We start from the raw sequence: 11445 nt of genomic DNA, 5'->3' as shown, positions 1-11445 counted from the left end.
AGCATTTTTTTATTTTAGAGCCTCAAAACAGCAGGTCTGCGAACTGCAATCAATTATACAATCATTTAAAACACAACAGGGGATTCAGTAATGATGAGGATTACAAATATTTTATTAAACATTGAAAATGTGCAGAAATAGGTAATGAAACAACTAATGATCAGTTCACTAAATGTTTTTGCTGTAATATTTTTTTTTAAAAGAGATAAAGAGATTGTTACACATTAAACCAAAGTTACTGATTGAAAGTACATTACTGTGTTATGAAATTGTCAAGAGAAACTACCAGTATCTTGTACCTTTTATGGCATTTAAACAGATTATTATTCAAATGGGAAATGAAAAGTGACAAAAGATTATGCATATCTGCAACTAATGCATCATAAATGTTTAGATTTTTATTGCTGTGCCAGCTTAAAAATTGGTTTGCGAAATGAGATATAAATGATTGAGCTGAAAAAGAGTCCACAGTAGAAATTAAAGTCACAGATGAACTGAGGGATCAGAGGCCACAGCAGGACAACGCAGAACATATCAAACAACCTCTGCAAAATCATCTTAGGGAGAGTACTGAAATATACACACAAACACACAGTATTTGACTTGTGGGCATGGAGTATAAAGTGATTTTCTCTATATTGCATGTAAATGAAGTCTTAAGACTGTGTTTCAGGATATATAATTCAAACCATTTGTGATCAAATACATACATTTGTGATCCACATTGTATGTATGTAAAATATGTAAAGTGTATGTGTGTACCTCATCTGTTTTCTTCTCCACAGAGTCCAGGCATAAAAGTACTCCATTACTGTCATTACCATGGCATTACAAATCACAATCCATGATATCCAGTAATGAATACTCAACCATTGCCACACAAAGTCAATCAGCAGTAGATAGGGCATCAGACAAACCTTCACACGAAACTTCACCCACTGAAGCCGGTTTGGATCCTGCTGCAAACACACAGTTACTCCCTGTTCTTATATTTCAACTGTTGTATGTATGCAATGGGGAGACTTCTCAGACACAAACCAGCATTTTGTCAGGTGGGATTTCCTGCGTTGGGTTGGTCATATGTGCAGGGAAACTGGTGTGTATAAAGGGTAGAAATGTGTCTTCATAATCAAACAGGTATAAGTAGAGAAAAGTGAGACGTGGAAATTCTCTCAGACCAAACAGGAGAAACAGTGATTTTCCTAAATTTGTAGCCTTGACCAGGAAAGAGAATTAGACACATCCAATGAGAGAATTACAAAGCTTTGCAATAGAACAGAGCTAGTAAAGCATGCACTACAAAAAATTAATTAATTAATATAATATATTTATATATATATATATAAATATATTTATATATATATATATATATATATATAGCCATTCAATTTGCCATTTTAGTGCTTTTTTTTAAGTTTTCAATCTGTTTGGTAGGGTGACCAAACATAAAATAACAGCACACTCATGTATTTAGATCAGTTGTATTTGAAATCATTTTTGAACCATTCCATTTTTTATGGTGACTTCATAGAATGCCCTTTTACAGACTTTGTTTTTAAACCTATACCAGTATTTTTTATTAGAACTCTTAGAGGTTAAGCTACATCTAACTTGTTACAAACCATGAGATTGTTCTAATGTTATGACTTTTCTAACCAGAATTACAGTTGCTCCAGGGTAAACCAAAAGGGGCATTAACAGATTAATTAAAAACCACTGCATGGATTTTTACCATTATAGGGTAGATTTGTACATACACTGCCAACACACATTAATGTTCAAACAGCATGTAAAAGTAAACTTAGCATCCCCTTTAATGTAAATAATGGGAGATGGGAATGCATTTGCTGAATAAATTCCTCCATGGCATCAAGAAATTCATGTGACTGTACTATGGGACAGGATAACCTGACTAACTAGCAGACTGATCTCGATGCACAGCATCTGAAATGTTATGATCATTCTTAAATGCCCTAGCAAAGTGTGTCATCAAAGTATTGCTGTATAATTGCCTCCCCAAACTGTCTTACATGACTGTGTTCCCAAACAGCAGGCATCCACCTCCAAAAGCAATGACAATATTTATTGTTTCGCTTGCTTGCTCTGAGGTGCAAGTAAATTACTGTAAATGAAAATTATTTTATTCAGTGGTTTCTCCTACTTTTCTTAGTGATATTTAGTGCCAGTTTATCAGGACGTGATGATTTTGTTCTCTTTGACTCGTTGGATGGAAACGCTGCTTAGAAGCATAATGTTGAGGCAGCAGTTAGTATGTGCCTCACCCACATGAATGCATTTGGTGTATAGAGTGATGCAGCATGCTCAGACAAAAGAGGATGCAGCCTAGTGTATTAGTGCCAAAAACAAGTTGGAAAATGATTTTCCAATCAGCTCACCATAATCAGCTCATCAGTGGTAGGTCACTTGGGGCATGAACCACTTGGGCAACTGAATAGGTCTAACTGCTACTCTCTGCACCATAAGTGAAGAGTATCCACTTCAGTTTCCTTACAGATGGAACTCTAGAGTTTAGGACGGTCTCAGCATCCTCAGTTGAGAGACCTGAGTTGACAGAGATATCAGGTCTGAGGGTCATACTAGGGCTGGCCAGAATTGGCCTACTAGTAGTAAATGCCATGAGATTGGAGTGATTTCACTCATGCTTCAAGACACAGGTCACATAGAAGTGTTCCTGTCATATTAAAATTCTGCCGTATGTATAACAGGGGTGCTTGGCTATAGGAATTTTTGCACAGGGAGATAAAGTCCTCATATAACTCCTCACATCAAGGTACAAATTGCTTGCCGAATGGCAAGTGCCCCTGAGGTGGCACAGCCCTGATGATCGTGTAACTTAAATGAGGTTAAGTAAACAAACTGAGGCAGGAAAAATAATTGAGTGACAGGAAATAGTATTATTTAGTGACCTTTGAGAAATCTCATTTAAAAATTAGATTTGACAGAGCTCTTTGCTGAAAGAAATAAACAATTATTAGAAAAACAAAATATACCTTGTACTCCCAGATGTTCTGTGGTAGTTTGACTTTGAGTTCTTTGATTTTCTGGATTTCTTCCAGTATGACCTGTCTGTGTGATGGATTGTTAATCTTGAATGGAGCAGCAGACAGTTCTTCATCTCTGAGATGAGCCAACAAACTGAAAAATACACAAATCAATGTGATAAGTAAACAGCGTGTTATAAATAATTTTCTATTTTGTGTTCAATCTGCCATTTCATTGCTTTGTTTTTATACATTTTTAATCTATGATTGATGTCTGACATTTCAAAATTTGTTGGACATCATTTAGCTTTGATACAGGATGCATTAGTCGAGGCATTGTTTCAACAACCATATGTAACATCACAACATTCATTTCTGTCCAGAGTTACATTAATTTTTGCAATCTTGAATTTTTTTGAGTCTTGTATTGACAATGGGGAGTTGAATCTCTAACCACAAAGTCTTTTTCCACACACCCCAAAGAGTCAAGGTCACTTTAACATCTGCGTAACATTACCACTTAAAAATGATCATTTTTATCTTTTTTTTTTCTACTTTTTTCTGCGCCTTGTAGCATCTGGACCAATCAGACACAGTTTTTTGTTACATTTAACAAATAATCTTCAAAACCAACAACCCCAGCTATATGCTGGAGTTTTGGAGACAACCCCCCCAAAGCAACGACCACCCTGAAAGGGCTCCGTTGCCAGGGTGACCATCTGATATCATAGGTTTTATTGCTTCAAGGAATGCACACAGACACAGACACGCTACATTTCCCTATAGGAAAGACACAATGCCTATAGGGATGGACTCTTTCCTATTCATTCACAGACAAACCTTTCTTTGACCTTCCTATCACACATAGCCCAGGTCATTGTGTACAGTATTACTGCATTGTATTTTAATTTTGTCCGTTGTATTTGTCTTTCTACTGTTTTATGCATGCGTTATGATAGATGACTAGTCGTTTACCCACCTAGGTCATGTTTGGTTTCTTTGAATTCGTATTTTGATGATCTAAAAGATGGTGTAAATTAGATGTTGATACCTATGCAACACATTAGTGTTTTAAGAAACCTTACTAGTTTTTGCATCAACACCCAATCGAATTACATATGCAAAATACCATGCTCACAGACAAAGAGTCGTAAACTTTCCCTCCAAAGGTGAAAGTTACCATTGGTTCGTGGCCTCCAGAGACCTAAAGGCATCAAACGTTTGACCGCCTCCCTCTCTTCCCTCTCTCCACTCTCTTCTGCAAGATCTTCCGATTGCTGCCCGCGTGGAGGAACCCACGGGGAGCCTGAGCCGGCACAGGGCGTGCCCGGCGGGCCCGACAGGCCCAACATCTAGAGCTGTGGCTCTTGACCACAAAGAGCCAGACACTTTCACTCAAATCTGGGAATTCACCCTCATGAAAATGTCCTCGAACAGACATTTCTCTCTTCCGTGTTTTTAGCTTCCTTCACTCGTCTCACCTAAGAGGATGAGGAGGATGAGCTAGAACTCGTCGGAACTCTAAGCTGCGCCAGGCCTTGCGGCCTTGTCTTTCCATTCCCCAAAGACCACAGGACTTCAGCTGGGTCCTTCTCAGCTCTTGGTTCTTCTTCAATTTTCACATGGGAAGAAACTCCCAGTCACCATCGAGTCAGAACATCTTTGGAGTTCATCACTCTTCGGACCCGGAAGAACGTGATCGCGATTCCAAACCACCACTGCTCCAAACCATCGAGACTTTCACCCGAGACTGCATTCGGACATTTGTTCATCGACCAAGGCAATGCAAGTATCGTACATTTAACTAAACAAAACAGAGGTTTAGTACAAGCTGTAGACAGCACTGATGGTTTCACTCAGGTGGTTAACTGACTCTTTTCATAGCTACATTCTCTGGTCTCTCTAACTGCTTCTCACTGACCCTTCCCCCATGTATGAATGATTTCATGTTGTTTGTTTAGATTAGTTATGTGTTAGTCCTTCGTTAATAAACTCTTGTGCACAAATTACATGAGTTTTGATTCTGATTCTGCCTTGCAAATGAATGTCCCTTTACGATTCCGATTCGAGCTACATGCTCTAATGCAACAGTACTTTAAGAAAGTTATTTTCTGTGCCCAAGAAAATATCATTTCTTAGAGTTGATATAAAAATCATACTGAATGTTTGCTGGACGAACAGATTAGTTGATGGAAAATTAGTTCTGCTACAGTTACTACTGGCAGCTGATATAAATAATTGTAATTAGTCATAATTAATTGTAATTATTTATATACATTTCCCTTTGAGCTAAATCGCAACAGCCTGAAGGATAGATTTGTTTCATTTTTGCGGTCATATTTCCAAAATAAATTAAGGTCAAGGGACGGGGCAGGTGGCAGGACCGAGTGGGCAGGCAATGAGGCAAAGGCTATGTATTTCAGTAGCCAGGTTTCCATCCAAAGATTTTTTTGTGAAAAAAATACTTAGCGCGTCAAAGTTTTTACCAATATAGCTGATAGAACTACCATTTTTGATAAAAAAAAATTGTCATCTGTCGACACAATCTTTTTCTGTTTAGCTTTAGTGCATAAATTCTATATCGATACTTAAAATGACAAAAATCTGTTTTGAAACGCATTTTGTCAAGAAAAGGGGCTTTAACACAAATAAATGTGTTATTTTATAGGCAGCATCCGTGTTTGTGTTGCTCATGTTAAAGCACCGCTTCCCAGTTCAAAAGTGCAAATCATATTCATATTTTTAAACTGACAAGTTACCTCCCAAACATACATATCTTAATTTGATTTTCCTTTAGTAGGCTACGTTGCAAGTTAAAAAAAATTCATTTTGTTCTGAAGATCGCACTGGTTTTACGTGGATATTGGAATGATAAGTACAACATTTTAAATTAATTTGTTTTGGCTTGTTAAGTGAAAGTGAAAGTGGTGACGTATTGTCAACTATGGTGACCCATACTCAAAATTGGTGCTCTGCATTTACCAGGTGCACACACAGCAGTAAGAAGTGAACAAACACACACCTGGAGCAGTGGGCAGCCATTGCTCCAGTGCCTGGGGAACAATTGGGGTTCAGTGCCTTACTCAAGGGCACCTCAGTCATAGTATTGAAGGTGGAAAGAGCGCTGTTCGTTCAAAATCCCCACCTTCAATTCCTGCCGGTGTGGGAATCAAACCAACGACCTTTGGTTTACAAGCCTGACTCTCTAACCATTAGGTGACTGTTAGTAGCTTCTTATTCTTGCTGTGTTCTGAGTACTGTTTCATTAAATGTAAAGTATTTGTTCTGAAATGAGGGGAAATAAAATAGCATGTTTTTTAAAAATATATTTGGCTGACTGTCTATTGAACTGACACTGAATACAGCTCATAATAGTGAACTAATCCAATCATGGGTTTGTCATCATCTCTTCATAGTTATTTAAAATTTTATATTAATTATTAACATTATTATTATTATTCTGTGTTTAAGTTTGAAATAAACTACTTTGTGGTAATAGTATAGTAGTCACAATCTCAATCTGTAGCCAATTTATTTGTGGGCATATAATATACATAAATTAGTCCCCGCAAAGAGCCCATTTGAGGTGCAAGCTTCTGAAAAAGGCATTTTGTGACCATGTTAAGAATAAAACAAGACAGTAGTTTATTTTCAGATTACTGTTGTGATTAGTAATTAAGTGGTTATTCTTTATTAATTGATCATAATTAGTAAGTAGTTCTCAATGCGAATATTTTTGTTTAGTAATTACTGAACACCTAACAAGGAACTACTTTTGTCCTATACTTGCTATTACTTACTGCTTAGTTAATATTGCTTCTATATTAGTTAACAATATTAAGCTCAGTGTTAATGTAGTACTACCTATTACTTCCTGCATAGTTATTCATTAATAACAGATCATTATTCTAAGGTGTTTATTATGTTTTCCTCCGTTCCCAGAAGTGTCACACCCATGGACATTTTGTTGTGTTTTCATTCCCCATGCTCTGTGTGACCCAGTTTTTCCCTCCTATTTGATTGTGTCATTTGGTTCAGGTGTGTGTCATTAATAATCTTAATTTGCTTTAGTTCTGGTAAGTGATGTTGTTGTTTTCTTTCTTTCTTTTCATCTTTTCATTCAATTGTGTTGGAAGCTTTTAATTTCAAATAAAGGCATCAATGAAAAAAAAAAAAAAGAAAAGAACTTTTGTACTTGTGTTTCTGTATGTGGTTGGTGCCCACCTGCCATTAATTTGTGCAATGTGGAACATTTCTCTGTACTGAATGGTCCAGCGACCGAGATGCTCCACCCACAGAATGACATCATGGGGTTTCCAACTGTTAATTGGCTTCTGGACCAAGATGTCATAATTAGAATTACCACTGATCCAGTGATACTGTATCAACAAAACCTAGAAACATTTATAGAGAGTTCATTATGTCCTGTGCACAAATTCACCTCATCAAGAAAGAGCACAAACAGAAGGAGCATCTTACCCCCATACAGACCAAAGCCATCATGACTCCAAAACAAATGCTGTTTTGTATAGCTTTCTGTAGGCCTTCTGATACAGGTATTTGTTGGGTTAGCATCTCTCCATACTGCTGGAACATTTGGAGGAAATAATGGATCCTCGGGTTAGTCTGGAGAGCCCTCCTCCTTCTTTTTATCTCAGTGGGATACTTCTTCTCCACTGCATCCCTAGGACACACGCATACACAAATCTTAATATAAGCATACTCAAAATATGAATATATATATTTATGTCATGAATCTGGACCTGAACGCAAGTCCGCTCGCCACCAGAGGTTGCCTTGCCATTTCACATTACACAGACTGTTGCACCACACCCCGGACTACATTTCCCATCATTTTTTGCACTGATGACACATACAGCTGTAACCAATCACGTACACTATATAAGCCTTGGACTTCCATATCACCAAATATTGTTGAGCGTTTAGCAGTCATCTAGTGTTAGCCACAATTATGGAGCCCTTGCCTAGTTTCTGTGTCAAGTTATTTCTTGTGTTCTTGTTTTGTCACTCCTGTCTTGACCCTAGCATTGTTATCTTGGATTCTTGGCTGCCCGCTGTGGATTTAACCCTTTGCACCTTGTCATTCGGACTCTGTTCACCCCTCATATGAACTCTAGCCTGTCTATTTGGATGACCCATTTGCCTCGCCCCTTGGATTGCATTCGCCGCAGATCGACCCTCGCCTGTTTAACAGACTACTCTTGTGTCTTGTCCTCACATACCTGTTTGCCACTGTTCGACCCTGCCTGTACATGACCATGTCTTTGTTTAATAAAGCTATGCATTTGGATCCGACCGCTTCCCATCTCTCTTGCTCCGTTACAATATATTTACATTTATTTATTTATTTTTTTTATTTTTTATTTTTTTTACATTTGAATGCTGTAACCCTGTGTATGGGCTCCATGCATACTCCATGCAAGTCCACTTCCAAAACAAAGATTCACATATAATTTACTCACCCCCTTGTCATCCAAGATGTTCATGTCTTTCTTTCTTCAGTCATAAAGAAATTATGTTTTTTGAAGAAAACATTTCAGCATTTTTCTTCAAATAATGAACTGATATGGTGCCCCGATTTTGAATTTCCAAAATGCAGATTAATTGCGGCTTCAAACAATCTCAAATGCTTATCTAGCATAACGATCGGTTATTTTCATAAAAATAATACAATGTATATACTTTTTAATGTCAAACCCTCGTCTTGTCTCACTCTGCCTAAACTGTTTTTGTTCCAGGTCATGACAGTTAGGGTATGTCGAAAAACTCCCATCTCTATGTGACGAGTGGGGCAGGGCCGAGAGCCATGGGAACGGAACGAGGCTGGTGGAGTATAATGATAATGAGTGACACCTGCGCCACTCACCAGTCTCGAGTCCCATGGAGGAGCTCCGGAAGGATAAAAGGAGGAGCGACGACAGTGGAAGATGAGAGAGAACCAGGCCTGGACTTTATTTTGCGTTTTGTGTGCAGCAGTCGTCTGTGAGGGGCTGCCGCTTTACTTTTGTGTTTGTTTATTTTATTATTAAAGTGTTTAAATGTTCGGTTCCCGCCTCCTTCTTCCCGTTCTACGAACGTCATTACACTCATGTTCTCCCTCAACTTCAAAATTGTCCTATAGTTTTTCAACATACCCTAACTGTCTTGAGCCAGAATACACAGAGTTCAATGAGAGCAAGGCAAGACGAGTGTTTGAGAATAAGAAGTATTTAAATTGTATTTTTTAAAATGAAATTAACCAATCGTTTCGCTAGATAAAACCCTTCTTCCTCATCTGGGATCATTTACAACCGCATTAGGATCATTTGAAGCCGCATTTAAACTGCATTTTGGAAGTTTAAAATCGGGGCACCATATCAGTCCATTATTTGAAGACAAATGCTGAAATGTTTTCCTCAAAAAACATAATTTCTTTATGACTGAAGAAAGAAAGACATGAACATCTTGGATGACAATGGGATGAGTACATTATATGTGAATCTTTGTTTCGGAAGTGGACTTCTCCTTTAAGAATCTGTTTAAGATATGTTGATCATATGTTCTGACATAGCAGGTGATATACATTGCATTTAAAGTAAATATTATGACATCAGACAAATGATTCTCTCAAGCAAATTTTGTAGCTAAAAGTGTTTGCCAGTTCCTGTTTTCTTTATTTTAAGTCAAATAAGGCAGATTAGAGTGTCTCACCTTTTGTCTTTAATGGCTCTAGGTGGCCTTGTCCCATTCTTTGACTAGTTATGCTGTAAACCTGTCATGAATCTGGTCGGTGACCTGCGGTCCGCTCACCACCAGATGTCGCTCTCACCCTATCTTTACATACAGAATGTTGCATTGCACCCCGGACTACTACTCCCATCACCCATCACGCTGATTGTGTTGAAACCTGTGGCCAATCAGGCGCTCTATAAAAGCCCCGGACTTTCCCTCTGTGTTGATGGAGTATTCTGTAACGTGGGGAAAGAGGCCAGAGGCGAGCGGATCCATTTGCAAGCTTTTATTAACAGGACGAGACAGAGACATGGTCGTACAGGCAGAGTAGACAACAATAGCAGGCAGGTATAACGAAGGCAAGACGTGGGGATAGTCCGTGTAGCAGGCGAACGTAATCCATAAGGGAAGGACGAGGGGATAATCCGTGAAACAAGCGAGTAGTCCGAAGGCTGGGAGGTGGCTGGTTTAAGACAGACGGAACTGAATTTATTGTATAATGTAATTTAAAGTAATTTTGTTAGATAGTAATGGTTCTCTCACCGTAGGAGGATGTTGATCCTGGGAAAGCCCTGCCATCTCTCTCTGCATTCTGGACACTCGTTCCGTTGAGAAGAATGTAACCACTGTGCCAGACAATGCCGACAAAAACTGTGGCCACAGTTAAGTGTAGTAGGATCTACAAGGACTTCATAGCAACAGTGACAAGTAAACTCAGGTGCTGACAGTTCTTCTGTGTCCTCATCTAACTCACTGAGGGCCGACTCTATTGTGATGCATTCATCTGTCATCTTGCCTTTGTACATAACTAAATAAAAAAGAACAGAAAACAGTTCTGAAAGTGTTTTAACAGCATGCACAGGTTCAAGCAATGAGGAAACACATAAACATTTATAGTTGCATCTCTAACTCCATTGATTAGTTTAGTCTTTCCCAGTCTATCAAACAGATTTGTTCAGTAGATATACATGACAAACACATATTTTGTGTTGTGATCTTTGTACTTCCATTTGATCTCCTCCATCTACAGTACAACACAAAACACACACATTTGCAAACTCACATTTGTCCACTGCCTCACCTGTGTACATAAATGTATGTTTTTTTTGGAGTATATAATTATGAGTGTGCATCTTACTGTCAAAATCGTGGCTGATTTTCAATCTTCAGGTTTCATCAGGGCACTGTCACGAAGATTAAACAGAAACAGAAAGTCTTCTACTTGTGCACGACACAAACATGCAACCACCTGACAGAAACACTTTCAGTTTTAGTTTTAAGGTACTTAATTACCATGACAATAACTGTACATTCAACCAACACTTTGGGTTTGATCATTTTTGGTGGTATGGAGATTAGCAGTTGTCAGCGAAACATCAGGACTGAAGCTCTTTTAAGGAAGGGGACTGCTTTCTAGTGCTGAATGAATGAAAGCTTTACTTATTTTGTGCTGTGTTTTGAATAGTAAACAGTGGATTCTTCCTAATCACCATCAGTATCAGAGTGATTTCTGGTATTCAGTGCCTCTTAGACGTTATAAAATGCAGACAATCCCTTCAAAATAACTTTTTGTGTAATCATGATAAACTTTAAAGGTGCAGTGTGTAAATTATAGCGGCGTCTAGCGGTGAGGTTGCGAATTGCAACGGTGGCCGACACAGGGTCTGCGTCTGAGACAGCAGAGAATGAGGTTTCTGTACAAAGGTAAATT

General features: G+C 38.3%; 1 protein-coding gene across 1 annotated transcript; it reads right to left on the bottom strand.

The window, feature by feature from the left end:
• Positions 1-218: 218 nt before the first annotated feature.
• Positions 219-10954, bottom strand: LOC127160879 (bifunctional apoptosis regulator). Its single transcript, XM_051103523.1, has 8 exons — positions 10873-10954; positions 10278-10542; positions 7482-7686; positions 7227-7396; positions 3012-3156; positions 1039-1215; positions 763-959; positions 219-570 (listed from the first exon to the last, which is right to left on the bottom strand). Exons 2-8 carry the CDS (start codon positions 10538-10540, stop codon positions 399-401), a joined length of 1329 nt encoding a protein of 442 aa, XP_050959480.1. The 5' UTR covers positions 10541-10542; positions 10873-10954; the 3' UTR covers positions 219-398.
• Positions 10955-11445: the final 491 nt, after the last annotated feature.

The sequence above is a fragment of the Labeo rohita genome, unplaced genomic scaffold (assembly GCF_022985175.1).
Source record: "Labeo rohita strain BAU-BD-2019 unplaced genomic scaffold, IGBB_LRoh.1.0 scaffold_488, whole genome shotgun sequence".
Classification (NCBI taxonomy): Eukaryota; Metazoa; Chordata; class Actinopteri; order Cypriniformes; family Cyprinidae; genus Labeo; species Labeo rohita.
This window is presented reverse-complemented; position numbering and strand designations above follow the sequence as displayed.

What these genes read in the sequence shown, in the direction of transcription:
- LOC127160879 (XM_051103523.1), bottom strand. Translation starts at nt 10,540, where the DNA reads ATGTACAAAGGCAAGATGACAGATGAATGCATCACAATAGAGTCGGCC. An exon ending in ATTGCACAAATTAATGGCAG is followed by an intron (nt 3,157 to 7,226) that starts GTGGGCACCAAC and finishes TGTATTTTTCAG; the next exon opens with TTTGTTGGCTCATCTCAGAG. An exon ending in TGGAGAAGAAAACAGATGAG is followed by an intron (nt 571 to 762) that starts GTACACACATAC and finishes TGTATATTTCAG; the next exon opens with TACTCTCCCTAAGATGATTT.